At 36.4% G+C, this 17111-nt stretch overlaps 1 protein-coding gene across 1 annotated transcript; it reads left to right on the forward strand.

Annotated features, from left to right (window-relative positions):
• The first annotated feature begins 2306 nt into the window (after positions 1–2306).
• LOC108819961 (uncharacterized) lies at positions 2307–3636 on the forward strand. Its single transcript, XM_056992842.1, has 2 exons — positions 2307–2946; positions 3053–3636. Exons 1-2 carry the CDS (start codon positions 2307–2309, stop codon positions 3634–3636), a joined length of 1224 nt encoding a protein of 407 aa, XP_056848822.1.
• The last annotated feature ends 13475 nt before the right edge of the window (positions 3637–17111 follow it).

A 17111-nucleotide genomic window follows, 5' to 3' on the forward strand; every position in this document is an offset into this window, starting at 1 on the left:
AATTCCAAATATTTTTATATATTTTATGTATTTATAAATTTTTTTATTTTTTAAGGGTTACTAAGATTCGGAATGTAAAAAAAAATTATTACCCACCTCTATATTATTTTAATTAGAAAATTTAAAATTTATATTAAAATATTTTATTAAACTTTTAATTTTTATTTTTATTATAACTACAAATATTAAATTTTAATAACGTTTAAATATTACAAATATATCATTTAATATAAAAAATTAAAAATATAAAATAAATATCCGCCCAGTCGGGCGGGTTAAAGTCTAGTATTGCATTATTTTTTCTTTTACTTGTATATGAATTCTCTCTTCGGATAACATATCTACACTCAAATATTCTCTCTGAAGACAAAGATAAAATTCACAAACATGAAAATAGAATAAAACAGTTGGGATTTAATCTTTTCAAATTCCCATAAAAATCAAAATGAAAATAACAACACAAAATCACCATGCACAAAGAAGAAAAATCCATGAGTAGTATCATCACAAATAAAACCATATGAATGATATGCAAGTGAGGCAAAACAACAGGGCAATACGAACAAAGCCAACATAATAATTTACATAAAACAAGTAAAATACTCAATATTCAGTAATATTAATTAAAAAGTATTTTTAGTTTATGAAAGATATTTCGATTTATATTATCCAAATTATTTTTAATCATTTAAGAAAATAGATTGATATAAATAAAATATTGCTATTATAATATATATTATGAATACTCTATATGTATATATATATATATATATATTAGTTTTGAAATTTATAATGTATCTTTTAATAAATTTTTCATTATTGGAAAGGATATATAAAGAAAAAAGGAAACTAATTTTTTTACATAATATTTTTTAATTTATTAAGGTTAATTATGTAATTAACCTTAATAAAAATCAATGTGAGCATGACACGTTGGAATTAAATAATACTAGATAATTTGTTTTTCATGCTGATTCATGGAAATAAATATTTATAAATTAAATGTATTATGTAATTGATTACTATTTTAATTTCAGATCATTTTTAGTTCAGGTTCCGAATGATAGCAGCGGGTTGAGCGGTGCGGAACAAACGGTTTAACTAACGGTGTGGTTTTTACAGTTACAGTATAGATGTATGGTATATGTGTGGTTTAACTTCGGTGTGGTTGTTACTGTTAAGTGCGGTGCGGTGCGGTCCGGGTTGAGCTGTGCGGAACAAGCGGTTTAACTTCGGTGCATTTTTTGCAGTTATAAAAACGTATATATATATATGGTATATGTAAAGATTTTTGTTATTGTTAAAGTGCGGTGCGGTGCGGGACTATACAAAACATTCGGAGCCTAATAAAATTATTTGTTTTAATTAGATATGCGATTTTGATTATATAGTATTATATTGCATTTACTTATCCTAATTTATTTATAATATTATTTTTGTTCTAATTAAAATATTGATTAATTGTGTTATTTGTATTTAAGTTGGTTGTTCTCTTAGATAAGTAGTGTTTATTTTATTTCTAGGAGAGGATGAGTACAAGAACAGAGCGTCGTTGAAGACTAGAGAGAGAGTTGCTAGTGACAGACGCCATCCCTGAGTGTGGTCTCCAGCGAGGGTGCTGAGCAGTTTGTGTAGGGACTGGATTGGTATCTACCCTTAGGCCCGGACTGTAGGTGACAAAGGCCCACAGAATTTCCTCAAGGCCCATACAATGGTCGCGTCGGCTCGGCTCGACGACTTAAGAATCTGGCTTAGCGGCTTCTCGTGAGAGGGCCTTAACCGGTGGCTCGGCTGCAAGCCAGCGTGGCTATTTGACAACCTCTCGGAGTCGGCGAGCGGCCCAATAACAGCAAAGCCCACTTAGCTCGGTGGAAATTAGGTCAAGCAGGCGGACTATATAAGGGAAGACAGAGGCAACGAGAAGAGTATCCGAAATCACACACACTCACTTGGCGGCTAGAATTAGGGTTTTCACTTTACTATTCTCGCCGACTTGTACTTTTCCGGGTTGACCCCGACGAGCTCCGGCTTGTTTCTTGTACTTTTTCCCTCACTTGTAATCCGACCCAACGCTGTTACGACCATCAATAAACGTCTTTGCTAAACCCACATTTCATCTCTTATTTACCGTTTTCCGATTAAACAGTTGGCGTCCACCGTGGGACATCTAGCAAAGTAGCGTCAATACGTTGGCTCCTAACAACGACGGTTCTTCCTCTGGCGAAGAACGTGAAACCCGCGAACCACTCGCGACCCTCGCAGAAGTAAACCCATCTCCGATGCCTCTGGCCTCCATCGACACTATCATGGCGCGTCTCGCACAACAAGACGCAGCCCAAAAAGCAGCGACAGAGAAAATCGCGGCTCTCGCCAAGATCTTGGGACCCATCGCCGCAAACATGGAAGCTTCGACGGCTCAAATAAGGCGACAGCTGTTTAACACAGCTCCGTCCACCGGCGCCACACCAGCACGACCGGACGTTCAAGACGAAGCGGCGCAGACCTCCGACAACCTCCTCACGCAAACCCTCGTAGGACACAACGTGCCAAACCCCGGAGGCTTAGACGTGCAGACATTGAACGAACTCGCCGCTCTGAAGCAGTCTGTTCTTGAGATTAACAAACAGATCCACCGTGCCACGACGTCGGCACTGCAAATAGACCAAGTGCTCGCCGAGTCACTCCGAACACCATTCACCCAGACAATAACCAAGGTCCGGCTCCAGAAGATGGAGAAACTTCGTCTCCCAAAGTTCTACGGCATCTCCGACCCTTCCGCCCATGTCACGTCTTTCAACATAGCGATGCGACGTTCAAACTTTCCCGACAACGAAAAAACGCCGGCTTTTGCCAACTTTTCGTCGAGTCCCTCGAAGGATCGGCCCTCAACTGGTTCACCAGTTTACCGGAGAACTCCATCGACTGTTTCCGCGACCTCTCGACGCTGTTCCTTAAGAACTATATAATGTTTAGTGATCAAGAGACCACCGGCTCAGATCTATGGAACCTTAATCACGCAAACGGGCAAAGTTTTCGCGAGTTCATGGAAAAGTTCAAAGCTGTCGTTTCGAAGGTCGATTGCCCCGACCACATCGCGGTGGAGTGCCTAAAAACAACCTCCATCTCAAGTCGCAGATCCGAGCCGATCTCTATCGACATCTGACAAGGTCGCTGTCCAACGCTATCGCTCGATCCCATAACTTCATCCGCATGGAAGAGGATACGAAGGCCAAAATCGCAAGAGAAGCCGTCTCGAAGCAGGCGTCCCAGCGAACCAACGATACTCGCCCCGAGCCTCGACAACACTCCTCCGGTGGCAAGTCTAACTCCAAGAAGGGATACGTCAGTACGGTCGACGAAGACGAACCCTCAGACTCTTCGGCCCCAGTCCGAGAGAAGGGATGGAACCATTGGGACCACGACTCGTCCAAAAACTCTTCCAAATCTTCCGAACCAACGAGCTCGAAGTCCGCTGAGCCCGAAAAATGGTGTCTGTACCATAAGGTTGACTCACATGACACCAAGGAGTGCAAAGTCCTCTACGGACATTACCTGGATTCGATCGTCAGTGGGAAAATCGAGATTGAGCCTCTCAACAAAGGCCGAAGACCAACAAGAGTCAGAACTAGAGCATGAACAAAGAGAAGAAGGCTAATGATACGCCCAAAATCGGGAGGATGGCTTTGGCCAGATGTTGGATATGAACCGAGAAGGCAAAGACACTTCTGGAACTGGGATGGAATGAACGGATCGTCAAGAGGTGCGGAATGACTCTTGATATACCATCAATCTAAGGCTAACCACCAAAGAACGGATGTAGTGCGTTAGGTAACCACCAAATAACACACAAAGATGATTGGATGACCACCAAATCAACAAGCCGGTTCACACCGATGAACTAGCTAAGAACTCTCTCTCACTCAGAGAATAGAAACAAAAATGAAACCAAAGTGAACTGATTTTATTCATTGTAGAGATTACATATTTATACTAGATGTAGTCAAAGAAAGAAATAAAGAAAGTGCGGAAAAAGATGTCTAGAAAATACAACATTTGACTAGATAATTATTAGAGAGTCAAAGTTGTAGAAATTGATGTAGTCTTGGTCAAAGTTGTGGATTCTGATGAAGACTGGTCAAAGATGACAAGTTTGAGGCAGACTGGTCAAAGTTCATCTAAGTGTCCAGGTGCATTCTGGTCGTGGGTCGAGCTGGCTGACAAGATCACCACTTTGGGCCGTGTCCATGAACCAAAAAGGACGGTGCTCGATTTTGGTTCTATCATACTCTTCCTCTTCAAAAAGATTTGTCCTCAAATCTGGAACATTAAAAGGAAAAGGGCTATAAGCAAAAGAATCATAATCAATACATGGCTCACCTTGGGTTTGGTCGGACTCTTGAATGGACGATGATTCTTCTTGATGACCACGATTTTGCCCTCCATCTGACCCTTCCTGGATTTATACAAAGTTTCCAAGACCAATGTCATACGCACCAATATCAAGAGCATTTAAAGGACCAAAAAATTTATTTGTGTTCAAAATGTTTTCAGAATCCTTTTCAAACTGAGAAATTAATTCAAAACTACTTGGATTCTCTGGTTGTAAAACGGTTAATTGCAAACAAGATTCATCAGGAATTGATTCAAATTGAGAAGAAGATAAGTTCTTAGATTCACAAGATTTCAAATCTGCCATTGGCTCATGTGTGTAGTCATCGAAAATTGGCAAAGGGACTGAAAATTCTTCTTTTTCAGGCTCGGTTTCAATGTTCTCATTCTCTAAAGTCACCAACGGTCTTTGCTTTCGACACTTGTTTGCATAATGACCGATCATATGGCATTTGAAGCACCTGGTAGAATGAGCTTTGCTTGTGGGTTTCACAGCTTTGCTTTTATCAGAAGACAATACATTAGTTTTTAAATCAGAATTTGAGAGAGAAGAAAAATTACCTCGTTTGAGATCATGCTGTTTTGGTTCTGAAGAAGTGTTGGTGTTTCCTTTCTTTTTGAGTTGCCCGATAACATGAATTGCCTTATGCAACATTTTCTCCAAGCTGGCATAAGTCTGAAGTTCGTTCTGATCTAGCACATCACGGTTGCTTCTCTTGGCTTTGGTGAAGGGATGATCACCACTTCTGACCCACTTCTCATCATCATTGGATCTGTTTTGTCTCTTCCTTTGTTTCTGCACAAATTCAAACCCATTAGAAGCAAACTGTTTCTTATCAAAAATCAACTGCTCATTTTCAAAAATAGTTTTAAAAGGAAAGTAACATCTTGTTGTGGTTTTGATTTCTTGAGAAGTCCAAACATCCTAACCTGAAAAATTCTCAACATAAAAGATTAACAGATAAAAATATTCCTCACACTCTCAAAGTGTTTAGCTCTCGACTTTTAGGTGATTACTCAGAGTTCTTTTCACTGGTTCAAAGGATGATAGGCAGTCAAAATCAGCAATCAAAAACCAAAACAACTTTGTGGGAAAAAAGAGAAAGAAAGAGGTGAAGAGATTTTTTTTTTTGTGGATCCGCCTTAACTGTCATAAGACCGGATTTCTCCTCGGCCAGCAGGCTTTCTCTTCCACCACTCCCCCTGGATTTCTCTTCAGAAGTGATTAAAGCCAAAACTTTTACTTTTTTTTTCTTTTTTTTATCGATTTTTTTTAAATGGCGATCACAAGGGAGTAAACGAACAGCTCAGATCCATAAAGAAATAAGAAAAGAAAATAATGAAGAGATGAGAAGATGAAAAGAAGAATGAAAACAAACCAGCCAAAGTGGCTCTGATACCAAATGATACGCCCAAAATCGGGAGGATGACTTTGGCCGGATGTTGGATATGAACCGAGAAGGCAAAGGCACTTCTGGAACTGGGATGGAATTAACGGATCGTCAAGAGGTGCGGAATGACTCTTGATATACCCTCGATCTAAGGCTAACCACCAAAGAACGGATGTAGTGCGTTGGCTAACCACCAAATAACACACAAAGATGATTGGCTGACCACCAAATCAACAAGCCGGTTCACACCGATGAACTAGCTAAGAACTCTTTCTCTCTCACTCAGAGAATAGAAACAAAAATGAAACCAAAGTGAACTGATTTTATTCATTGTAGAGATTATATATTTATACTAGATGTAGTCAAAGAAAGAAATAAAGAAAGTGCGGAAAAAGATGTCTAGAAAATATAACATTTGACTAGATAATTATTAGAGAGTCAAAATTGTAGAAATTGATGTAGTCTTGGTCAAAGTTGCGGATTCTGATAAAAACTGGTCAAAGATGACAAGTTTGAGGCAGACTGGTCAAAGTTCATCTAAGTGTCCAGGTGCATTTTGGTCGTGGATCGAGCTGGCTGACAAGATCACCACTTTGGACCGTGTCCATGAACCAAAAAAGACGGTGCTCGATTTTGGTTCTATCAGCTAACAAGCCCCAAAAGGACACCCGAGCTAGTCCTGAACGAGCCCAGGTGAACAACGTTGAAGCCAACGACAACTCGGCCGACGAGGAGCAACCACGCAACATGCGCCGAGTCGACGTAATCCTCTCCCGAACCGTCGATTCTTCTGATGACGAGCTTCCGCCTGCAGTTCCGGACCTGCGCGAGCAAATCAAGCGATCCCCCGTGGTTTAACAAAAAATAAATTCAAGAATATAGTTCATTTTGTAAGTGCAAAGATGACACCACAATTAAGTAATGCAGAAGGTAAATCAGAGAGACAAAATACACAAGAACACCCAATAGCTTTATTAGAAATCGCCTTGTACAACTCAATTACAAGTTCTGCTTAATCAGCCTCGCTAGCCTGTTAACACCCTAACAGCTGCTACTGAACAATTCCTAAGCTACCCGCTTATGTCTCTCCACCGTCAAGTACTTCAGCCCCTACTTCAGCACGACCCAGAACACTTCCAAGCGCTTCTCTCTCTCTATAAGATCAGCCTCTGTGTCACTGTCTCTCTACAGACGACCCATAGCTATCTTATATAGTTCTCCACGTTTCCGAAATCCTAGTCTCCAAGGAACCACAATATGGACAACTTCCATATCAATAAGATACACAAGCACACCCAATAGCTTTATTAGAAATCGCCTTGTACAACTCAATTACAAGTTCTGCTTAATCAGCCTCGCTAGCCTGTTAACACCCTAACAGCTACTACTGAACAATTCCTAAGCTACCCGCTTATGTCTCTCCACCGTCAAGTACTTCAGCCCCTACTTCAGCACGACCCAGAACACTTCCAAGCGCTTCTCTCTCTCTATAAGATTAGCCTCTGTGTCTCTGTCTCTTTACAGACGACCCATAGCTATCTTATATAGTTCTCCACGTTCCCGAAACTCTAGTCTCCAAGGAACCACAATATGGACAACTTCCATATCAATAAGTGCAACTTTCCTTTTCTTGGAATGCACTTATTCCTCTTCCTTTAAGTCATAAACTTGCTCCCCAAGTTTATTCCTCTTTGCCTTTTCTTCAAGATACTCCCTTGCTCTCCAAGTCTACACGACTCCAGCTCAGCATCTCGACTCCACATGGTCTTCACCACTCACTACGACGTCTGCTTCAGCAACTACGTCAGCGACTATTTCTGGGCGGACATCTTTACATCAACAATCTCCCCCTTTTAGCTTTGTGTGCCGATCAAGCACAACCTTCTTCTGGTTCAACAACCACGTTCCCCACCTGGAAACTTCCACGCTTAATGTGCTCTTCTCCCCCACGAGATGTGCACCACACCATGCTTTTCTCCCCCACGAGACAAGCATCATCTACTTCAGGACGTCCATCACTATGCTCTTCTCTCCCATGAGATATGCACTCCTTGGACCAGAACGTCACCATTCTCCCCCTGCTTGATTGCATACTAAGCTAAAATAGATGCTTAGATGTCAAGCCTTACAGACACACTGTTTGCTACTGCATCACGATCTGACGCACTTGTCGAGCTACCTCTCGACCCACTTCTGTTGAGGACCAGGCTTCCTTCATGCGTCGTCTCGTTGACCATGAGCCTCTTCTCAACCCCACCGAGTGCACTCTGCACTCGTTGCTATAGCCTTGGAGTGATTTCGCTATCACCTTCTTGAAGATCACCTCGCATCACTTCCTGATGTACTTCGATCTTCTTCCCCTTCGTGCTATGGACAACTCTGTGTCCTACCTCCAGACTTGATGCTTCTTGATCTTCCTCAAGATCACTCATACCAGAACTGCATCCCTCTTCTGATGTCTTCTCCTTGATCTCATCAAGTAAGCCACTCTTGGCTACAGACACCTCTTCAACCCTCTTAGGTTTAGTGAACGCCTTGTTCACCCTCTTGGCCATGTTTCTGCTCTTCTCACGAGCAAAACACTCCACTTTCTTGTGTCCAACCTTCCCACAGAACCAGCAGCACATCCGATGTTGCTTCTTCTTTGGCATGACACAGTTGCTGATGCACCGATCAGTCTCCTTCCTTGTACCAGCTGCACAACCATGCTTCAGACCCTCCTGTCTGGACTTCATGTTGCTGCACTGACGTACCACTTTCGGCTTGTTACTCACAGCCCCGCGCTGTAGAACTTCCTGCCGTACTCTTTGTCGCACGTCCCGACGTACTTCCTGACAAGCTTCTTTGGCTCCACTTTTTAATGTGCTCCCATGCACAAAATGTGATAGCCCCTTCTGTTGTACTTCTCCAGTAGCAACTTTCTTCACCTTACTAACCTTCTGCTCAAGAAACTCATATTTCTCATTCACAGCCGCAAGTTCTTCACGAAGTTCTTCAAGCAGCTCGTTCTGTTTCAGAACCATATCCTCCAATCTCAGATTCTGATCCTTGACCCTCAACCACTTGTTAAGCAGCACGTGATACTCCTCATCATCTGTACTGAGATCTGAATCAGAGGATTTACTAGATCCCACCTTGCGTGCACCAAACGCAACCATATTCTTCAACACCTTTTCATCTTCTTCAGACTCTGACTCATCAGACGACTGCGATGAAACTCCTTTTCCATTCTTTGAGTTTGGACATTCACGCTGTGTGTGTCCAACACCTCTACACTCAGAGCACTTAAGCTCTCTTCGTTGTACCAACGGGCAGTTAGCCCTTATATGACCAACTCCTTCACACTCATAGCATCTGAGATTTCCTCTCCTTATGCCATTCCCACGATCACCTCCCTGGCGACCATACTGTTTCATCTCCTCAGGGTGATTCATCCTCTTTCCAAGATTCCTGACTATCCACCCCAAGGCATCTTCAACCTTCCGAAGTCTATCAACTTCTTTGTCAGCTACAAGGGCTATACTCCCTGGCGTACCTCCTGATGTAGACACCGAGCCACTGCCTGTCTCCATCTCTTCCGCCTTCAGCATACCCACAACCTTGTCAAACTTGAGCTCATCCGTGTTTGCAGTCATATTTAGGACCGCCTTCTGAGCTCCAAACCTTGCTGGAAGACAGCGTAACAACTTCTTCACCAGCTTCTTCTCCTTGTACTTCTTTCCAAGTACACATGCTTCATACGCCATAGCACTGAGTTTGGCACTGAAGCTCGCCACCGTATCCGCATCTGACCACTTCAGATTCTCAAACTGCGACCCAAGATGATCCAGACGTGTCTTCTTGACACTATCATCTCCTTCAAACGAATTCAGCAGGATCTCCCAAGCCTCTTTAGCTAAAGTACTCCCCTGAATCAGCTGAAACTGTTCCACTTCAACAGCTCCGAAAATCACCGATAGCGCCTTTGCATTAAACTTTGCTGCATTGCGCTCTGCCTCTGACCAATCCACCTTTGGCTTAGGCTTCTTCCCATCTGTTGTGACTATGGTAGGCTCCTCCCAACCAATCTCCACAGCTGTCCACGCATCTTCATTGATTCCTCGAAGCAACTGCTTCATGCGAGCCTTCCAATGACCATACTGGTCCGCCTTCAACAGATTGCCTTCTGCACAGAAATAACCGTGTCCATCTTCACCTCTAGGATCACACCAGTAACTTAGGTGACCCGCTCTGATACCACTTGTAAGTGCAAAGATGACACCACAATTAAGTAATGCAGAAGGTAAATCAGAGAGACAAAATACACAAGCACACCCAATAGCTTTATTAGAAATCACCTTGTACAACTCAATTACAAGTTCTGTTTAATCAGCCTCGCTAGCATGTTAACACCCTAACAACTGCTACTGAACAATTCCTAAGCTACCTGCTTATGTCTCTCCACCGTCAAGTACTTCAGCCCCTACTTCAGCACGACCCAGAACACTTCCAAGCGCTTCTCTCTCTCTATAAGATCAGCCTCTGTGTCTCTGTCTCTCTACAGACGACCCATAGCTATCTTATATAGTTCTCCACGTTCCCGAAACCCTAGTCTCCAAGGAACCACAATATGGACAACTTCCATATCAATAAGTGCAACTTTCATTTTTTTGGAATGCACTTATTCCTCTTCCTTTAAGTCATAAACTTGCTCCCCAAGTTTATTCTTTTTTGCCTTTTCTTCAAGATACTCCTTTGCTCTCCAAGTTTACACGACTCCAGCTCAGCATCTCGACTCCACATGGTTTTCACCACTCACTACGACGTCTGCTTCAGCAATTACGTCAGCGACTACTTCAGGACGGACATCTTTACATCAACACATTTTAATAACATTATAAAACTGTAATTAAACTAACGGCAATATTGGATTTTTTTTTTTTTTTGAAAGTCTTTCGATATTGAAAATGTTTCATGTCTTTTTGGATGCACGTGTTTGCATTAATATGAGCGAGCGACTAGCTTTTCCGCCCAAAAGCAAACTCTAATGAGGTGAGATAAGTTAGGTTGATTAGCGAAAGATTTTCATCGAAAAGAATTTAATTGGACGATTAAGCCAAAAACAAAATTAATTGGATAAACATTTAAATAGCCGAGAAAAACATTTTTAATTGTGGGCTTTGCTTAATCGTGATAAGGCCATCACTTATATGTAAAACGTAAGATACCAAACTATGTCATATATTTTTCTAATCTATGTCCCAAATTCCCAAAGATTACTCTCCCAAAGATTTGCTCATATGTTTTGCCATCCCTCAACTGCTCTCTAACATTGCCATGAACGAACGTCCCTCAACTCAAGGTAACTACAAGCTGTTGCCAGTATTACGGGAGTGCACAAGAGACGACTACATATAGTTAGGTGTTTTCATGAGTCAACTTTTCCTATATCCCTATTTTCCTACACACAATCTCCTATGGACTCCTTTAGTCTTCTATACCCTTTTTTCATAATTCTATTTTTGATCAAAACACAAAATCCCTAATCAAAGCTTCCCCCTCTTCAAAACTATACCCTAACCCCCAGTGAACCCATGGGTAAGTATTTAACTTCTATACCTTTCAAATTTGAAAAAAAAATATTTTAAAATTGTTTTTTAACCATATTTTGATGATTTTCGTGAAACTATTAAAAAACAGTCTTTTGATTTTGAAATATTTTTATCAAATTTTATAAATCAAATAAAAAATATTCACGTTTCCGAATTAATTTTATGATTTTTCGTTAGACACATAAAATTAAAATAAAAAAACTGTCTAATAGAGATTGAGAAGTGAGAAATAGGGGTATGGGAGGAATTGCCTCTGTTTTCATGTACAATCTGCAGCAATAAAAAATTTAAACTTAAATTATATTTAAAAACATTTTTTTAATATTTTAAATTTTATTATTTTCTTATTAATATTTTAATATAAACTATGATTTAATTAAACACAAAACTTAAGATAAAATAAATAAAAATTATTTGTTTTAAAGTTGTATGTACTAATAGATATGTATATATTTATAATTATAGTCTTAGATAAACCTTTATCTATTTTAGTTAAAATATACTAAATTAACTTGTATAAACTTAAAAAGAAGTTTTTATAATTATCAAAAAATAGTATTTTTAAAATTTGTAGATATCAAAAAGAAACTCATAGTATGCATAAAATGCCGAAAATTTTTTAATAATAAAAATTATATAATTATATATAAAAATTTAAATAGCATTTCAAAATTTATAAAATATTGATATATATATAATTATATTATCAAATATTATATTTGAATATATTTACTTTAATGATGATGTATGAGTTGTCTCTATTTTAAAAAGTTTACTAAGAATATAAATTAACATTAAATATAATTGTTTGTGTCATATTTAGTTATAGACACACAAATAGACAGATGAAAAGTTAATTTTGTTGGTTGTTATGTAAGTATATGAAACTCAAGCTGATGAAAAGTTAATTTTGTTGGTTGTTATGTAAGTATATGAAACTCAAGTTGAAGTGTCTCCTTTTGCTAAGTTCTTAAGATCCATCTTGTTTTTTATTCTTTTTTGCCAAGATGGTTCAAGCCAAAGTCTTTGTATAAAAACCTTTTAATCATCTATGATATTTACATGTTAGAAAAAAAAAAAGTATATGAAACAATTTCTCTTACATGAACCTATTTTATTATTTTTTTAAAGGATTGTCCGATCCAACAATTACAATGTTAGGCCTTTTGATTTTGAGCCCGTTTAAAAGCCATACTGACTTTACGGCATCAGATCAGCTAGTCGTTTGAAAACATATTCAATTATTTTGTTTATCACACTAAGGAAATATCTAGTATGATGGCAATTCGCATCTCTTCCACTACTTTTTAATAGTGCGAGTACTTAAATGAATAAAAAAGTGTCGAGCACGTGCTAATTTTCAGATACTCTATTTGTCTTCTATTATTTCTATGTACCATTTAAATTGATTAGACAAAATTTTGATGATGTATCTGAAACTATTCTCAACCAGTTCTGGTTAATTGATCAAAAGATCGATCACTTTGCGTTTTTTTCTGTTAATTCTGTTTTCTTTAACCATCTCTGTTTCTCGGCTTTGCAAATGAAAAATAAACTAAAGGCGATTCTACAATCAGGTGGGAAGTATTTCTTTCAAAATATCAAAATGTAATTTCATGTTAACTTGTAAAATAGAAACCCTAAACCGTTTTTTGGTAATGAAACCCTAATCAACCCTAAACAGTTCTTAAACCCTAAAGCCGCTATGTTTCACTTGGCATTGTTGGAATTTTAAATAAGCATTAATGGTCGGGCTGATATTTGCCACATCAAAATTGGCATCTCAGCATTTTAGTTAGGGGGTGTTAGTGGGATATGAATTTGTAGTAATTATTAAAATTCTCAAATTCTAATGTTATTGGTTGGTGGATTCTAAGAATCCTAATAAAATTTAGTGTTATTGGTTTGATGATTGTTTAATGATTTACAAAATCTCTTGTTATTCATAAAGTTTGGTTTTTAATGATTCTAAGTTTCCATCAAATATGGTGTTATTGGGAATTGAATTTTACACAGTTTTACTTATAAAACAAAACTTCAAGAATCTTGCATATTTCCTTTAGATTCTTAAAATCCTTAAACTATATTATTTTCATAAACTTTAAAATATGAAAGACTCTTTCGAAGTCTTTACAAATTTAACAAATCTCTTATTTTTAGAATCAACCAGCTCTATAGAAAAACTACTCCCACTAACCTCTCCTTAGTCTTTTCTTCTTCTCTCTATCATATAGAGATAGAAAACGTTTACAGTAATATTATATATATATATGTAATATTTACGAGAACTTAAAATTTACTGTGGAAATAAATTTATTTTCATTTGTGTCGAAAATATAATTTTATGGAACAATTTATATCCTGTGTTTTTCTACTTTAAGATATCAAATAATTTGGTTTATTTCGCTAAAAAGGAAAATAGTTTGCTTTCTCCCATTTAATTTTATGTAATTAATCATTTTAAGTGATGTCATTTTTTTCTTTTCATATCTATCATATGGTTTGAAATAAATCAAACTAAAATTATACTCCTTCCGTTTCATTTTAATTCTCGTTCTAGACTTTGACACATATATTAATAAAATATTTAATTTGTATATTTACTAGATCCAGCTCCTTGTTGTTTGAAGAAACCCTCCACTTCAATTGGTATTTTTTCACGAAAAGCATTATTACGAATACATCTAACTATATTTCAATTAATAGAAAAATAGATTAGAATAAAAAATCAATAAATTTTACATTGAAATAATAAAACGATATTTATTTTGAAACAAAAATTTTGCGTTACAACAACAAATAATTCGAAACGGAGGGAGTATGTTTTAATTCAAGGCAATCATCATATTTGCATTTAAACCAAAAAAACATCGTATTTGCATTTTAAAGAATCTAAACATCTAAATGTGACAATTTTCCGTAAATGTGACATGATAGATGGCTTGACTCTTGATGTTAAATATAGAGCAATTAGGTGGTAAGTGGCTTTAATAAGACTAATTAGGTGAATCAAGGATATCTACCTACAAATTACGTTAAGTGTTAAGTTCGACTTTATATAGTATAATAATATAAATGATGGAGTGGCTCATTGCTATAGATGTCCTACTAGTGCCCTTCCAACTCAACTAATCGTAGTGGACAAAACTTAAATTCATTTGTACGGTTCGGTTCCATCATATCTTTTAATATATGTTATGGAAATTATTACATAACAATTTTATGCGGACGGTTTTTAGATGCTTTTGTAGATTAATGTGTAGCCGTCTAAAGTTGGGGATATTAAAAAAAAAAATTTGAAAATATACTTTTAAAATATTGATATTTATTTCGATTATTTTAAATACGCCTATGATTGAAAGCATATTTAGAAACGGGTTGAAAGTAGTTGGGTGTTTCAATTATCAAACAAACGAATGTGCGTATGAACAGATGCTTGAAATGGAAATTTGAACAAGAATATGTTTAAAGCGGCTAAAAACTTTCTGAAAATATAGTCCAGTTTGCCAAATATATATATTTTCTATTTACCATTCTTCTTATTTTTTTTTAACAACTATTATATTTACCATTCTTCATAATAAATAGGCTTTTATAACTTACTTTTCTTTTCGTTAATTTAAAATTGTATTTGTATTCATCGCATGTACGTCGGTTTTTACATACAACCATCAATCACAAATACAAGTTTGGTTATTTATAAACACAAAACTTTATATAATTCCAAACACGATCATCAATATAAACAATGATGGTCCAATTAGGAATGATGGTTTGGTACATGTATATTTAGAAATTTTTCTTTAGTTATTATTTTCCCATTTAGAGAAGGCAATATCATATCTTGTAAGTTGCAATAACACTCTTCGATTTAACCCCACTATTTTAAGATCCTTGATATTTTTAATCCATCCTTTCACTAAATGATAAAAGAATGAGATGAAAATCAAATAATTTAATAAAAATCGACCCAACCCATATGGTCAATTGGTCATGTTGATTTAAAAGATGAACGATTTTATCATTGACAAACTCATAAAATTGTCAGTTTTAACCGAGTTGATATCCAGCTAGGCAGCTACTATAAAGTTTTACTAAATTTAAGAGCGAGTTTTCTTCTGTTTTTTCAAAACAATAATTTCCTGTTCTTTTAAAACATCTCTATAAGGAAGAATTTTCAGTTTAGAGCTTCGAAGAAAAATTAAAATAAAACAAAATGCATGTACCTTAAGAATTGAAATATTCATCGAAACAATTTCAAAGTATATATATATATATATATTCATTTAATCTAAAAATATGTCAAAGTACATTCATTCAAAAGTATCCTAAAAGTTTTGAAATATATTTTCGTTAACTATCTCAACATTTGAGATATTTATTTATTTATTTTATCGTAGTTTTGGTGAAAGATTCTAACTATCTCAATACATATGCTCTTATAATTCATTTACATCCCAGATTTGTAGATAAGACATAACACATATTTGAACTTTTTTTTTTGATATTTTAGTATTTTACTATGATTATTCATTTGATATTTTATCTAACAATGGTTTTTTGTAACAATGATATTAAAACTATGTAATTTTGTAGCTGAGATTCATAGTATATCACCCGCCCCAGATACTAAACTCGTAAAATGCCATTAGTTAAGTTCATAATTATTCTTCTTCTATCTTGATAATTCATCGATGTTACCCTGTTATTGTTTTTTCCGTTCGTTTGACTGAAATTTGTGAGTGAATATAAACCTTCGGGTTTCATGGTAAAGAAACCATTCATAGAGTCTATTAACATGCAGGGGCGGACGGAGAGAAGGACTAAAGTGGTCACGTGCCCCCCATCTACTTTTTTAATTTCCATAAAAATTAGCTTGACCTTTGTACAATTGCTCCCAATACAAAAAAAAATATATAGTGAAAAATGAACGTGTGCCCCCGGTTCGATCTCATCCTGCATCCAGCCCTGTTAACATGTTAGAATCTTTGTTTTGTCGTTAACATGAGTCTAAAAATGCAAAGCATTTTGAATTCTTTTTTTAAAGAAATTAATTATGAAGTCGTTTTGGATTTTTTTCCCTAGATCATCATGAACCCATAAATCTGAATATATTTTATTTTTTTTGTCAGTGAATATTTTTGTTGTTGTTGTAAAAAATGTGTTACGGAGCTGCCAAACACATTTAAATATTACCTACGGAATCTACGCTTGCCTCACCCTCCACAATTTCCTCATGCATTAGTGTCTTTTCAGACATAAATTTAGACTCGAATTTTGCTCGAAGGTTGGAACTTTGTTTGGGTTTACGGTTGAGCATCTGCAAAAACAACCTTAAAATTTCAAATATAAAATCTTATGTACTTTAAAAACAATTTTAAAACCTCAAATTATAAGGTTTTGAACAGTAAAATATTATTATTTAAAATTTTATATTTTCTCAATCTCTATAATTACATAATATATATCTTTCAAATTACCATGTTTATTTTTATATTATTTTAGTCCGTATAATTTTATATTTCATAAAAATTTTACTTATAAACTGTCGGATTCGATAAATTTAAACTTCTAACCTACATATAATTAATAACTTAGTTAATATATAATTTTAAGATTCATTAATTTATCATGTATATATTAGAATACTACAAAATAGTTATATTGAGTAATTTGATATTTTACGTATAATTTATGGTTTATTTTTTTGTTTATAATATAATGTCAATATTGTTTGTAA

Source organism: Raphanus sativus, chromosome 8, assembly GCF_000801105.2.
Source record: "Raphanus sativus cultivar WK10039 chromosome 8, ASM80110v3, whole genome shotgun sequence".
Classification (NCBI taxonomy): Eukaryota; Viridiplantae; Streptophyta; class Magnoliopsida; order Brassicales; family Brassicaceae; genus Raphanus; species Raphanus sativus.